Genomic DNA, 16087 nt, shown 5'->3' with positions numbered 1-16087 from the left:
GGAAATGCCATACTAGATCTAGTATTAGGTAACAAACCGGGTCAGGTCACAGATTTCTCAGTGGGTGAAGATCTGGGTGACAGTGATCACCGCTCCCTGGCCTTCAATATTATCATGGAAAAGGATAGAATCGGAGAGGACAGGAAAATTTATAATTGGGGAAGGGCAAATTATGAGGCTATAAGGCTAGAGCTTGCAGGTGTGAATTGGGATGATGTTTTTGCAGGGAAATGTACTATGGATGTGTGGTTGATGCTTAGGGATCTCTTGCAGGATGTTAGGGATATATTTGTCCCAGTGAGGAAGATAAGGAATGGTAGGGTGAAGGAACCATGGGTGACAAGTGAGGTGGAGAATCTAGTCAGATGGAAGAAGGCAGCATACGTAAGGTTTAGGAAGCAAGGATCAGATGAGTCTATTGAGGAATATAGGGTAGCAAGAAAGTAGCTTATGAAGGGGCTGAGGAGAGCAAGAAGGGGGCATGAGAAGGGCTTGGTGAGTAGGGTAAAGGAAAACCCCAAGGCATTCTTCAATTATGTGAAGAACAAAAGGTTGATAGGAATGAAGATAGGACCAATTAGAGATAAAGGTGGGAAGATGTGCCTGGAGGCTGTGGAAGTAAGCGAGGTCCTCAATGAATACTTCTCTTTGGTATTCACCAATGGGAGGGTACTTGATGACGGTGAGGACAATATGAGTGAGATTGATGTTCTGGAGCATGTTGATATTAAGGGAGAAGAGGTGTTGGAGTTGTTAAAATATATTAGGACGGTTAAGTCCCTGGGGCCTGACGGAATATTCCCCAGGCTGCTCCACAAGGCGAGGGAAGAGATTGCTGAGCCTCTGGCAAGGATCTTTATCGTTGTCCACGGGAATGGTACCGGAGGATTGGAGAGAGGTGAATGTTGTCCCCTTATTCAAAAAAAGGTAGTAGGGATAGTCTGGGTAATTATAGACCAGTGAGCCTTACGTCTGTGGTGGGAAAGCTGTTGGAAAAGATTCTTAGAGATAGAATCATGATCTGATCAGGGACAGTTAGCATGGCTTTGTGAAGGGCAGGTCGTGTCTAACAAGCCTGATAAGAGTTCTTTGAGGAGGTGACCAGGCATATAGATTAGGGTAGTGCAGGGGATGTCATCTACATGGATTTTAGTAAGGCATTTGACAAGGTACCACACGGTAGGCTTATTCAGAAAGTCAGAAGGCATGAGATCCAGGGAAGTATGGCCAGGTGGATTCAGAATTGGCTTGCCTGCAGAAAGCAGAGGGTCATGGTGGAGGGAGTACATTCAGACTGGAGGGTTGTGACTAGTGGTGTCCCACAAGGATCGGTTCTGGGACCTCTACTTTTTATTAACGACCTGGATGTGGGGGTAGAAGGGTGGGTTGGGAAGTTTGCAGACGACACAAAGGTTGGTGGCGTTGTGGATAGTGTTGAGGATTGTCGAAGATTGCAGAGAGACATTGATAGGATGCAGAAGTGGGCTGAGAAGTGGCAGATGGAGTTCAACGTGGAGAAATGTGAGTTGGTACACTTTGGAAGGACAAACTCCAAGGCAAGGTACAAAGTAAATGGCAGAATACTTAGTAGTGTGGAAGAGCAGAGGGATCTGGGGGTACATGTCCACAGATCCCTGAAAGTTGCCTCACAGGTAGATAGGGTAGTTAAGAAAACTTATGGAGTGTTAGCTTTCATAAGTCGAGGAATAGAGTTTAAGAGTTATGGGACAATGATGCAGCTCTATAAAACTCTGATTAGGCCACACTTGGAGTACTGTGTCCAGTTCTGGTTGCCTCACTATAGGAAGGACATGGAAGCATTGGAAAGGGTACAGAAGAGATTTACCAGGATGCTGCCTGGTTTAGAGAGTATGGATTATGATCAGAGATTTAGGGCTTTATGGAGGATGAGAGGAGACATGATAGAGGTGTACAAGATATCAAGAGGAACTGATAGAATGGACAGCCAGCGTCTCTTCCCCAGGGCACCACTGCTCAATGCAAGAGGATATGGCTTTAAGGTAAGGGGAGGGAAGTTCAAGGGGGATATTAGAGGAAGGTTTTTCACTCAGAGAGTGGTTGGTGCGTGGAATGCACTGCCTGAGTCAGTGGTGGAGGCAGATACACTAGTGAAGTTTAAGAGACTACTAGACAGGTATATGGAGGTATTTAAGGTGGGGGGTTATATGGGAGGCATGGTTTGAGGGTCGGCACAACATTGTGGGCTGAAGGGCCTGTAATGTGCTGTACTGTGTAGCACTCAGGGCTCCGGGTACACGGATCGCATAGTTAAATCAAACAGACTGGATCAGATGAAATTAAACTGCACATCAAGAAATCAACCTTCACTGTGAGCAGCTTCCTTACCAACAGCTTTTCTCCTGGGAAATGGGTTCCAACTTACCGCAGCATTCCGGCTCTGGAGAAGGGGCTTGGTGTTCCGAAGGAGCAGGCGATGGTCCGGATCCATCACGTAGGGTTTCCGCTTGGGAAGCACAGATGGATCCACTTCCTCCTGCTTGGAATCTTCCTCATCTGAGCCATAAAAGGCTTTCTCTGCATTGTCTTCCAGTAAGGTCTCCTGGCCACAGCGAACGGGGACCAAATAGCATCGTTATTGGTGAGTCCTATGATGTTCAGTGTGCGGTAAACTGATGGATCTTACAGGGAGATGTGTGATTAACTAAAGGATCGTACAGGCAGCAGTGAGGTGGAATTGCAGATTACATACAATACTGTGCAAAACACATAGCTAGGGTGCCTAAGACTCTTCCACAGTACTGTAGTAATTCTATGTTTGCACTGTACTGCTGCCGCAAAAAAAAACAAAGTTCATGAAATATGTGAGTGATGATGAACCAGATTCTGATAATAATTCAAAAAGAAAACACCGTCAGCGTGGGTGACGGGGAAACAATGCTGGTGTGAGCAGCAAGTCCTGATCAATCATAAGCACTGCATCGACTCATTGAAGCAAGGCTTCAAAACCCTGCCACTTCTCTGGAGTTAACTACACTGCCGATTATAAACTGTACCAATCAGGTTCTTGAACTGCCCTGCACAACCCTAACCCTACCGCAGCAATGGTGCACTCAAAGACCACGAGACAGGGAGCAGAACTGGCCATTCAGCCCTGTATCTGCTCCCCATTCAATCACGTTTGATCTATTCTCCCTCTCCACTCCATTCTCTTGCCTTTTCCCTGTAACCATTAATACCCTTACTAATCAAGACCCTATCAGTTTCTGCTTTAAATATACCCAGCGACTTGGCCTCCACAGCCATCTGTGGCAATGAATTCCATTCTACTCTGAGGCTGTGCACCCAGGTCCTAGACTCCCCCACTATCTAAAACATCCTTACTATCTAGGTCTTTAATTATCTGGCAGGTTTCAATAAGATTCTCCCTCATTCATCTAGGAATCCAGAGCCATCACATGCCCTTCGTACACTACCTCAGACCACCTCTTGCACCACCACGGACTTTTCTCAGATTTGTTTTTGAACTACTGCCTTGTTTTTCAGTTTGTTTTTCCTGTCTAGTGTAATTTACTTCACAATTTATGTACAGTTTATAGTTTGTGCACTGTCTACCTGAGATGCTGCTGCAAACAAGTTTTTCCACTCACTCTGTACTTCTACCGCACTTGTGCACATGACAATGAACTCGACAGCAGGCAGTGACTATCAAATGCATGAAGTGAGCTACACTGAGGATTGGCTGGGTTGGGAGGGAGGGGAGAGCGGAGGGCGCGGATGGAGCACTCACGTTGTGGTTAGGGTTGAGGAACTGAGTCCGAGCGTATCGAGTCAGCATGTTGATGATGACCACTTGGCCCCACTCCTCCACGTCAATCAGCAGGTTACACAGCTTCCGGTAGTTCTTGTGGATGAGGTCGATGCGCTCGGGGCACACCTCTTCGAAAGCCATCACCACACTCCCAGCGACCAGCTACAAACAGGCAGACAGGGAACAACTTTAACCCATGACTGTCGCTGGAGTTAACAACCCAAACCTCAGTGACTTGCTGACTAGACTCTGTGAACTGCGAAGCACAGACACCCAGGCAAGGAAACTCTTCATTTTCCCGTAAACTCAATTTATTTATATACGGGAAAAGCCTGATCACTCTGGACATGTCCGACTAGCCTGGTGTCCATTACATTAAATAACAATCTGCTGGATGAACTCAGCAGGTCAAGCAACATCTGTGAGGATTAAAGAAATTGTCTATATTTTAGGTCTCAACCCTGAAACGTCGACAGTTCTTACCCCCCACCGATATGCTGCTTAACTTGCTGAGTTCCTACAGCAGATCATTTGTTGTTCCAGATTGCAGCATCTGCAGTCTCTTGTATCAGATAAATGAATGTGTGAATTAATCCTAATACAACCACATATAACCATATAACAATTACAGCACAGAAACAGGCCATCTCAGCCCTTCTAGTCCATGCCGAACGCTTACTCTCAGCTAGTCCCACCTACCTGCACTCAGCCCATAACCCTCCATTCCTTTCCTGTCCATATACCTATCCAATTTTACTTTAAATGACAATATCAAACCTGCCTCTACCACTTCTACTGGAAGCTCGTTCCACACAGCTACCGCTCCTCGAGTAAAGAAGTTCCCCCTCGTGTCACCCCTAAACTTTTGCCCCCTAACTCTCAACTCATGTCCTCTTGTTTGAATCTCCCCTACTCTCAATGGAAAAAGCCTATTCACGTCAACTCTATCTATCCCCCTCATAATTTTAAATATCTCTATCAAGTCTCCCCTCAACCTTCTACGCTCCAAAGAATAAAGACCTAACAACAGCCTTTCCCTGTAACTTAGGTGCTGAAACCCAGGTAACATTCTAGTAAATCTTCTCTGTACTCTCTCTATTTTGTTGATATCTTTCCTATAATTCGATGACCAGAACTGTACACGATACTCCAAATTCGGCCTTACCAATGCCTTGTATAATTTTAACATTACATCCCAACTTCTGTACTCAATGCTCTGATTTATAAAGGCCAGCATACCAAAAGCTTTCTTCACCACCCTATCCACATGAGATTCCACCTTCAGGGAACTATGCACCATTATTCCTAGATTACTCTATTCTACTGCATTCCTCAATGCCCTACCATTTACCATGTATGTCCTATTTTGATTAGTCCTACCAAAGTATGTAGAACAAAATATGGTCTACTTGTTTCCCCAAAACAATATGGCCTCCTTGTGGCACAGTGGTAGAGCTGGTGTCTTGCAGCTCCAGAGATCCAAAGTCAATTCTGAACGTCGGTGCTGTCTGAGTGGAGTTTACAGGCTCTCCCTGTGATTGCACAGGTTTCCTCTGGGTGCTCTGGTTTCCTCCCACATTCCAAAGAAATGTGGCTTAATAGGTTGATTGTCTGCTGCAAAACACCAGGTAGAATCTGGAGGTAGTTAAGGGGAATGTAGGGGAGGGGGAATAAAAAATGGGTTTAGGGTGAAATTAGATGCGTGATGGTCAGCAGGAAATAGATGGACTGAAGGGTCAACTTCTGTGTTATATGTGTTTGAGACCCCATTAGCCTGTCCTCTCCCTCAGGGTTGTCCCGTTAACAGTCTAAGCACTCCCTTGATTATCCAGTGAAAATACAAACGAGTGCAGATACTGGGATCAGAAGCGACACAAAGTGCTGGAGGAACTCAGCAGGTCAGGCAGCATAAACGCAGTATCCAGCTCACTCAGTGGTATGGAGTGTGAGCCGGGGTATGGAGCCAGGGTCAGCGTCAGAGTCAGGGTCAGGAGGATCGGCTGGGCACATGGCTCAAGCCACTGTGAAGGTTGGGAACAACAATCAGAAAATGCCACATTCAGAATGCTGACTGCCCATTTCTCTGACCTGCAGGCTTCCTCCGGCAGTTGCTTCTGGCTCCAGGTTCCATTGTCTGCTTCTCTTTTGTGTCTATGTACAAACCAGGTTTTGTTTCCTACTGCCTTTGAACTCTCTGAAAATGTCGTCGTACTGCTGTGTAACATGTAGCAAATGGGAATTAAAGGTGTGCCGAACTATCAATGGGAATAACATCCAACAATCCAGGAAATCTCCCAAAATGGCATGGCCAAAGACCCTAAAGTGCTAGATTAAGATGAGCTTGGAAACCCAGTTTTTCTGTACGAGAGAGACACATGGTGTTTAAAACTTTCAATTTACAAGAAATGGTTAAATACACAGCAGGGAAAAAAAGGATAGGAGAGTGGGTCTAACAAAATGGCTTTAAAATAGTACAAAACTGATGGGCAGAGTGGCCACAACTTCATGTTCCCCTCTGCCATCCCTAGCATTTTGGTTTACAGAGTCTTAAACTGAAGTCAAATGCTCCTGCCACAACAGGTTTGTGTTGATGGGACTGCCTGATCAGCACTGAACTGCTGCACTGACAGAGAGACATGCAATAAGATTCCAAGGAAGTTCACAAATATACCTTCAGAGAATAGGAAATGATAATCCAGACGTGGATATGGCGAGTACACAAGGAAGGTGATTCCAGATGTGGGAACAATGATCACTACAATAAACACGACCACTAATTCAGCACAATTAGTGATTCCAGATGTAAGCACAGGAAAGATGACATCAGATCAGGACATGGTGAATTATACTGTATATGAGAAATGTAGAGATCAATCATGGCAAATGTCATGCAGAATTGATTCCAGATGTGGCAGTAATGAATGGTAGCAGGAAGACAACCGCAGATGTAGGAAACCATGAATATAGGATGTAGAACAGAACATTTTTCTTTCATCCATGTGTCCAAGAGCCTCTCAAATGTCCCGAGTGTATCTACCCTTACCACCACCCCCGGCAGCGTGTTCCATGCACTCACCCCCTCTTTGTAAAAGCCCTACCTCTGACATCCCCTATTATTTCCTCCAATCTTCTTAAAATTCTGGTCCCTCTATTTGTCACGTCTGACATGGGAAAAAGGCACTGGTTCTCCATCCCACCTATGTCTCTTAGTATCTTATACACCCTTATCAAGTCGCCTCTCATCCTCCAAAGAGGAAAGCCCTAGATAGCTCAAACTTTCCTCAGAAGGTATGCTTTCAAATCCAGGCAGCATCCTGATACATCTCCTCTGCACCCTCTCTAAAGCTTCCACAAGCTCCCTATAATGAGCTGACCAGAACTGCACACTATACTCCAAGTGTGGTCTAACCAGAGATTTATATATCTGTAACACGGCTTCACAGCTCTTGAAATCAATCTCCCAACTAATGAAGGCCAACACACCACATAACTTCTTAACCACCCTATCAACTTGCACAGCATCTTTGAGGGATCTGTGGATGTGGACCCCAAGATCCTGCTGTTGCTCCACACCATTAAGGATCCTGTATTCTGCCTCTGAGTTTGACCTTCCAAAGTGTACCACTTCACACTTATCGGATTGAACCCATCTGACAGCTCTGCATCCTGTCAATGTCCTGTTTGAACCTACAAGCCTTCTACACTACTCACAGCATCACCAACTTTCATATCGTCTGCAAACTTACTAATTCCACCGTTCCACTTTCTCATCCAAGTCATTAATAAAAATCACAGAGAGCAGGAAGGGGTGGCTCCAGATGTGGATGTGGTAAGTGTCTTCAGAAGGTGACTTCAGAAATAAGTACTGTGAATATATTAAAGAAAGGCAGACTCTATATGTGACAGTAATAGATGATACAGATATGGAAGTACATGCTACATGTCAGGTGGCTCAAGATGTGGGGAAATGGTGCAGGATAGACAACTCCAAATGTGGACGAGAGAGTGATCCAGCTCCTTCTCCTCACCGTGGTTTTGTCGGCCAGCAGCTTCTCAATCACCTCAATCAACTGTTCCTTCTGATCCTGGTCCAGACTGAAACAAGAGACACAACAAATTAGAGTCAATACACACAAATGCCAGAGAAACTCGGCAGGTCAGGCAGCATCTTTGGAAAGACATTTTGGGCTGAGACCCTTCAACAGGGTCAATTCCATGGGGAACTTCCTCCTTCCAAGCAGTGGAACGAATAAAGTCTTTGTCATGTGTTTGACTGGGAATACTCTGGAAAACCCCTTAGGGAAAATGAAGGATGTGGGCTAATTCACAATGCAGAATCCCACATGAAATCTCGCCCATCACCGTCACCTCACCAGAACTCCACCCATTCAATTCAGTGATTCCCACTGTTGAAAAAGTCCAACAGACAGGCACAACTACAGAACACACAAACTGGGCCAGAACCATCAAAGCTTTCAGATGATGGGAGAGGCCTACAAGATCTCACACTGACACACAACTCATCTCTGTTGGGGCAGGACATTCTGAGAATATAACTAGATGTCTCATCCCCATGACTATGCTTGCCTTGGACTTCTCCAAATCTACAGATGTGAGCAGTCCTCCCAGAGTAATGAATGTCCGTGCTGAATAATAAAACATGGTAGGACCCTACACAGCATCAATGAGCAGTTCCTAGGATGGTAGGACCCTGCACAGTGGCAATGAGCAATTCCTGAGATGGTAGGACCCTGCATAGTGGTAATGAGCAGTTCCTGGGATGGTAGGACCCTGCACAGTGGCAATGAGCAATTCCTGAGATGGTAGGACCCTGCACAGTGGCAGTGAGCAGTTCCTGAGATGGTAGGACCCTGCACAGTGGCAGTGAGCAGTTCCTGGGATGGTAGGACCCTGCACAGTGGCAGTGAGCAGTTCCTGGGATGGTAGGACCCTGCACAGTGGCAGTGAGCAGTTCCTGGGATGGTAGGACCCTGCACAGTGGCAGTGAGCAGTTCCTGGGATGGTAGGACCCTGCACAGTGGCAGTGAGCAGTTCCTGGGATGGTAGGACCCTGCACAGTGGCAGTGAGCAGTTCCTGGGATGGTAGGACCCTGCACAGTGGCAGTGAGCAGTTCCTGAGATGGTAGGACCTGCACAGTGGCAATGAGCTGTTCCTGAGATGGTAGGACCCTGCACAGTGGCAGTGAGCAGTTCCTGAGATGGTAGGACCCTGCACAGTGGCAGTGAGCAGTTCCTGGGATGGTAGGACCCTGCACAGTGGCAGTGAGCAGTTCCTGGGATGGTAGGACCCTGCACAGTGGCAGTGAGCAGTTCCTGAGATGGTAGGACCCTGCACAGTGGCAGTGAGCAGTTCCTGGGATGGTAGGACCCTGCACAGTGGCAGTGAGCAGTTCCTGGGATGATAGGACCCTGCACAGTGGCAGTGAGCAGTTCCTGGGATGGTAGGACCCTGCACAGTGGCAGTGAGCAGTTCCTGGGATGGTAGGACCCTGCACAGTGGCAGTGAGCAGTTCCTGAGATGGTAGGACCTGCACAGTGGCAATGAGCTGTTCCTGAGATGGTAGGACTCTGCACAGTGGCAGTGAGCAGTTCCTGGGATGGTAGGACCCTGCACAGTGGCAGTGAGCAGTTCCTGGGATGGTAGGACCCTACACAGCAGCAATGAGCAGTTCCTAGGATGGTAGGACCCTACACAGTAGCAATGAGCAGTTCCTGAGATGGTAGGACCCTGCACAGTGGCAATGAGCAATTCCTGAGATGGTAGGACCCTGCACAGTGGCAGTGAGCAGTTCCTGGGATGGTAGGACCCTGCACAGTGGCAGTGAGCAGTTCCTGGGATGGTAGGACCCTGCACAGTGGCAGTGAGCAGTTCTTGGGATGGTAGGACCCTGCACAGTGGCAGTGAGCAGTTCCTGAGATGGTAGGACCCTGCACAGTGGCAGTGAGCAGTTCCTGAGATGGTAGGACCCTGCACAGTGGCAATGAGCTGTTCCTGAGATGGTAGGACCCTGCACAGTGGCAGTGAGCAGTTCCTGGGATGGTAGGACCCTGCACAGTGGCAGTGAGCAGTTCCTGGGATGGTAGGACCCTGCACAGTGGCAATGAGCAGTTCCTGAGATGGTAGGACCCTGCACAGTGGGAATGAGCAGTTCCTGAGATGGTAGGACCCTGCACAGTGGCAATGAGCAGTTCCTGGGATGGTAGGACCCTGCACAGTGGCAATGAGCAGTTCCTGGGATGGTAGGACCCTGCACAATGGCAATGAGCAGTTCCTGAGATGGTAGGACCCTACACAGCGGCATTGAGTAGTTCCTGGGATGGTAGGATCCTGTATAGTGATAATGAGCAGTTCCTGGGATAGTAGAGCCCAGCACAGTAGCAATGAGTAGTTTGTGTGTAGTTTGAGTTTGAGTCACTGTGCATAACAGAAATAGATCTTGCCATTGAGAGAGGGAATAGGGAACTGCAGTTAGTAATGGTGCCAAGAACTAAAATGATGATGAGAGGTCCATGAGCCATTCCTCATCAGAGGTGGAGAGGGTCAGCAACTTAAATTTTGGAGGACCTGTCCTAGGTCTAGCACACAAGCGCCATTACAAAGAAAGCATGGCAGCGCCTCTACTGTCTGGGGGTCTGGAATGCACTGCCTTGGAAGGTAGTGGAGGCCAGTTCTCTGGATGCTTTGAAGAAGGAGCTAGATAGGTATCTTATGGATAAGGGAATCAAGGGATATGGGGACAAGGCAGGAACAGGGTATTGATAGTAATTGCTCAGCCATGATCTCAAAATGGCGGTGCAGGCTCGAAGGGCCGAATGGTCTACTTCTGCACCTATTGTCTATTGACTCACTTTCAAGGACTCCTCATCTCACATTCTTGATATTTATTGCTTATTTATTAGTATTATTTCTTCTTTTTGTATTTGCAGTTTGCTATCTTCAGCACACAGGTTGAACACCCAAGTTGGCGCAGTCTTTCATTGATTCTTTTATGGAATTACTGAGTATGCCCACAAGAATATGAATATCAGGGGTGTATATGGTGACTATATATATACACACATACATACACATACACTTTGATAATAAACTTCTTTGAACCTTATTCTACCTCAATGCACTGTGTAGTAATTTGATCTGTATGAACAGAATGCAAGACAAACTTTTCATTGTATAAGGTACATGTGACAATAATAAACCAATTCCAACATCAATAGCCAAGGGATGGGGACTCTGACTGTGAAAAACAAACTCTGCCTGCAGAATAGTGAACCTCTGGAATTCTTTGCCCCACAGGCGAGTGGAGGCTGAATCATTAGAAATATTTAAGATGGAGATATACAAATACAGTGGATTCTGGCTAATTGAGCCAATGGTTAATCGGGACAGCCGCTTATTTGGGACAAACCTTTAAGAACAAAAACTGATCAAGAAAATAGTCAGGATTCCTTTTGCTTATTTGGGACACAATGCCACTTAATTGGAATAGGAGACAGTTGCCAAATGGTTTCTAATTAGAGTCAGTTGTGTACACTTCTGTGGCCATTATACACCACATCGTGCTTACAGCAAACAGTTTTTAGACACTGTCACTTGCATGTGTTTGTGTTCAAAAAGCAGTGATTTTTGTCACTGATAGTTGGTGAGAAATATGCAGCAAGACAATTCAGAACTGTTTTGCTCACTGCAGTTTCAAGCATTCAGGCTTGGAGATGCCAGGAACAACTGAGTAAAAATGAAATGATTTCATTACTTCAACAAGTTAAGTACTACAAAGAATTTGAAGGTATTGACAACCATCTTGAATGTTACCTTTGGTCCTCGCCGGACACGCAGCTCTCACCTGTGGCTCCAAGCAGCTGCTTGCATGCGACAGCAGCCACACTCTGGTACACCGCTTCGACAGGTGGGCTAAAACCAGGTGGGGGTGGCTGGCAGGTTTCAAACTCTGGTCAGATAGGGTCATGCCTACCCTAGCATACGAATTCAGTTCCAGCAGACTGGGTGAATGAAATCTGCTTTGAGATCCAGCAGCCAAGAAGGTGGTACTGCAACTCTCAGTGGAGAGCAAAGAGCATGACAAAGCACAGAAGAAATCATGGTCATCCACCGCAACCAAGGAAGATCCCAGTTGTGATGACCATTCGTACCACTGGACGCAGACTTCCAAGGTCAAAGAGTGTGTATCTGCTCCAGTGCAATAGATTTTCTCATTTTAAAACTTTCCCACACAGGTTTCCTGTCATCATCAGACATGATGGATAATCACAAGTAGTATTAGTAGCATTTGTTCTGTATTTCATTTAAATACATAATGTATTATTCAGTTAAATGGTAGTTTGTCTTTTTATACCTTTTTAATTAGGTATTTCCATGAAACCGGCTAATTGTGCCAAAATGTACTGGCTCCGATGTGTGCCAATTAACCGGAATCCACTGTATTTGAAAAACTGAGTAAGTGGAGAATTGGCCCAGAGCAGAAGGTAAAGCTCACAAAGATCAGCCATGGTCATAACTGAATGCTGGGGCTGCATGAGGGGTTGAGTGGCCACTCCTCCTCCTCGTTTGCTGTGTTCTTTGACAGCTGGTTAAGTTATGCCCGTAGGCTGTCAAGGAAACAGAATACTTGTGGATGTCGCTGAAATGCACAAACAGGTACTACTGAAAATGTGAATATTCTGTTAAAGTCCTGTCAAAACTCAGAGGTAAATGATGAAAAATGCGGGTATCCGCTTGCTATTTACGGGAGATCACCGGCTGCATATCCGATACAACACTAAACAACGTCAGAAGCACTCAGTTGCTCTGAAGACATCGGGACAGTCTGAGGTTGCGAAAGGAGTTTTACAAATGCAGGACCATCTCAGAGGATCTATTGTGGACCCACACATTGAGGTAATCAGGAAGAAGACATGTCAGTGGCTCTACTTGATTGGGAATTTAAGAATCGGTGTGTCACTGAAGACTAGCAAATTTCTACAGATATACAGTGAAGAGCGTTCTGACTGGCTGTATCCCCACCTAGTATGAATACCACAAAGGGTTGTACATTCAGCCAGCTCCGTCACTGGCACAACGCTCCCACCCCAATAGGGGTATCCTCAAAAGGCAGTGCTTGAAGAAAGTGGCAAACTTCATTGAGGACGCTCACCATGCAGGATATGCCCTCTTCTCATTTCTAATAATTCAGAAACAGCTTCTTCCCCTCCACCATAAGATCTCTGAAAGGTCAATGAACACCACCTCACTATTCTTCTTTTGCATTATTTATTTATTGTAATATAGTAATATTTTTATGCCGTGCTCTGTATTGCTGCCACAAAACAACAAATTTCATGACATCCAGTATGTCAGTGATTACTGATTCCTGTTCAGGCATCTCTTTAAACATTGAGGCTGAGGTTCTGCACTGCAAAATCAATATCCGAATCTCGTGAAGCTGACATACCATCGAGGATTTAAGCCTGCTACGGTAATTGCTGAAACTTAGTTGAGAAGGAAGATGTGGAGCGGCTGCTGAGCTTTACCTGTGTAGCTTGGGAATGGCATGAGCAGCTGTCTTCCTGACGTAGGGAGACATGTCTGAAGCAGCTTCCTTGATGGCCAGCATCATAATAGGAACAATGATGGTGACACGGATGCTGGAGAGGACACGAAGAGCGCTGGCTCGTATCAGCTGGTTCGGGTCCTGGAGAGGGAAGAACAGAATACAAGAATTATACAAGTCATCCAGGTACAACCTATACAAGGCTGCTTTAAAAGTGAAAAGCAATTCTCATTGAAGCTAGAGATGGAATTGCATGCACATCAGCTCTGGCAGAGTTCGCAGGCTATTATTTCTTACAAAGTGAAAGCTAATATTCTGAATGGCTGTGATGTTTCACTCCCTGATGAGCTCAATGCCTTTTATGCATGCTTTGAAAAGGAGAATAAAACCTTTGGGATTCCCTGCAGCATCTGGTGATCCTGTGATCTCCATCTTGGATGCCAAAATCAGAACATCTTTCAAGAGGGTGCACCCTCGCAAGGCATCATCAGGCCCTGGTGGTGTACCTGGTAGGGCTCTGAAAACCTGTGCCAACCAACTGGTGGGAGTGTTCAAGGACATCTTCGATCTCTCACAGCGGCAGCTGAAAGTCCCCACCTGCTTCAAAGTGTGACAATCCTACCAGTGCGCAAGGACAGGGTGAGCTGCCTCAACAACCATCATCAAAAGGCACTCACACCTTCTGTGATGAAGTGCTTTGGGAGGTTGGTCTGGGTAGAATCAACTCCTGCCTAAACAAGGACCTGGACCTGCTGCAATTTGCCTATCACTACAATAGGTCTACAACAAATGTAATCTCACTGGCTCTCCACTCAGCCTTGGATCACCAGACAATAGCAATACCTATGTCAGGCTGCTGTTTATTGATTACAGCTCAGCATTCAACACAATCATACCCCCAGTTCTAATCAACAAGCTTCAAAACCTGGGCCTCTTACCTCCCTCTGCAACTGGATCCTTGTCTTCCTCAGCTGGAGACCACAGTCACTGCTGATCAGAAACAACATCACCTCGCTGACAATCACCACTGGCGCACCTCAAGGATGTGCGTTTAACCCACTGTTCTACTTATTCTACACTCACACCTGTCTGGCTAGGCACATCTCAAACCCCATCTATAAATTTTCCAATGACACCACTATTGTTGACAGAATTTCATATGGTGATGAGGAGACATACAGGGGCAGGATAAATCAGCTGGTTGACTGGTGTTGCAACAACAACCTTGCACTCAATCAAGGAACTGATTGTGGACCAGGAAGGGGAAATCAAGGGGACACACACCAGTCTTCATTGAGAGATCAGAAGTTGAAAGGATGAGCACTTTCAAGTTCCTGAGTTTCAATATCTCTGAGGATCAATTTTGGGCATAACCTATTGTTGCAATTACAAAGAAGGCACAACAGCTGCAATATTTTATTGGGAGTTTGAAGAGAAATGATATGTCACCAAAGACTTGCAAATTTCTACAGATGTACAATGGAGAGCACTCTAATTTGTTGCATCATCGTCTAGTATGGAGGGGCCACAGCACAGGATCAGAAAAAGCTGGAGTAAGTTGTAAACTCAGCTCCATCATGGGCACTAGCCTCCCCAGCATTGACGATGCCTTCAAAAGGCAATGCCTCAAAAAGGTGGCACCAATTATCAAGAACCCCCATCACCCAGGGCATGCCCTCTTCTCATTGCTACCATCAAAGTGGTGTACAGGAGCCTGAAGACACATACTCAACACTTCAGGAACAGCTTCTTCCCCTCCACCATCAGATTTCTGAATGGACAATGAACCGATGTACACTTCAGTTTTCTCTCATTTTGTATTACTTATTTAATGTTCTTAATTATTTACTTCTTATTGTAATTTATAGATTTTTATTATGTATTGCAATGTACTGCTATCGAAAAACAACAAATTTCACAACATTTAATGGGAATATTAAACCTGATTCTGAGAAACCCCAAGGGAACTCAGATGGGAGATAAACCCAAACCTTGTTCATGGACCCATTCCAAAGGCAACTGTCCCAACTGATGAACCTTCCAATGCCCTGGGTAAACCTTTGATGCACTGTCTGTCAATCCCTGTCACATCACCTAGCTTTACATCATGTGTCCATCCCTTTCCATCCAAGGCAATTTTAAAGCTCTTGGATTTCCTTTATAATCTTCTTCTGCTCTACATACCACCCTTCCACCTGAAGTAATATTTTACTGTAACCGTCACCTGAGTACCGTTCTACAAAGACTGTGTTCTGCTCTGTTAGAGACAATACAAATCAAAGTTGTTGTTTTTGAAAGGATATATAGAACTGTGTAAAAGTCTTTGGCACACATATATAGCTAGAATGCCTAAGACCTTTGCACAGTACTGTAGTAATTTTATGTTTTGCACTGTACTGCTGCTGCACTAAGAACCCATTTCATGACATTAGCGAGTGATGACAAACCTGATTCTGATATGGGTCTCTGTTGCAGACTAAAAGTGGGAAGAGGGCAGAAAGGGGGGAACCATGGTTGGGAAAAGGGGATGGGAGAGGTTAGGGACCAGAGAGACATTCTGTAATGATCAATAAACCAAATGCTTGGAATCAAATGACCTTGCCTGCTGTCTCAGTGATGGGTGTGTCTTCACCTGCGCCACAAACTCCCCACCCCGGCAGTCCTCCTCTGCCACCTGTCCCATACCCCACCCTTGGCACTCCACCCTCACCATTCCCAACATCCTTTGCTC

The 16087-nt window shown here is 45.9% G+C and overlaps 1 protein-coding gene across 1 annotated transcript in view; it reads right to left on the bottom strand.

The window, feature by feature from the left end:
• LOC132379202 (AP-3 complex subunit beta-2) overlaps positions 1-16087 on the bottom strand; it is a 223478-nt gene that overhangs the window by 92022 nt on the left and 115369 nt on the right. The window contains exons 5-8 of the mRNA XM_059946877.1: positions 13337-13497; positions 7819-7885; positions 3770-3952; positions 2405-2581 (exon numbers count right to left, since the gene is read on the bottom strand). Of these exons, the coding sequence (XP_059802860.1) occupies positions 2405-2581; positions 3770-3952; positions 7819-7885; positions 13337-13497 (588 nt within the window). The remainder of the gene's footprint in view (positions 1-2404; positions 2582-3769; positions 3953-7818; positions 7886-13336; positions 13498-16087) is intronic.

This window comes from Hypanus sabinus, chromosome 21, assembly GCF_030144855.1.
Source record: "Hypanus sabinus isolate sHypSab1 chromosome 21, sHypSab1.hap1, whole genome shotgun sequence".
NCBI lineage: Eukaryota > Metazoa > Chordata > Chondrichthyes > Myliobatiformes > Dasyatidae > Hypanus > Hypanus sabinus.
This window is presented reverse-complemented; position numbering and strand designations above follow the sequence as displayed.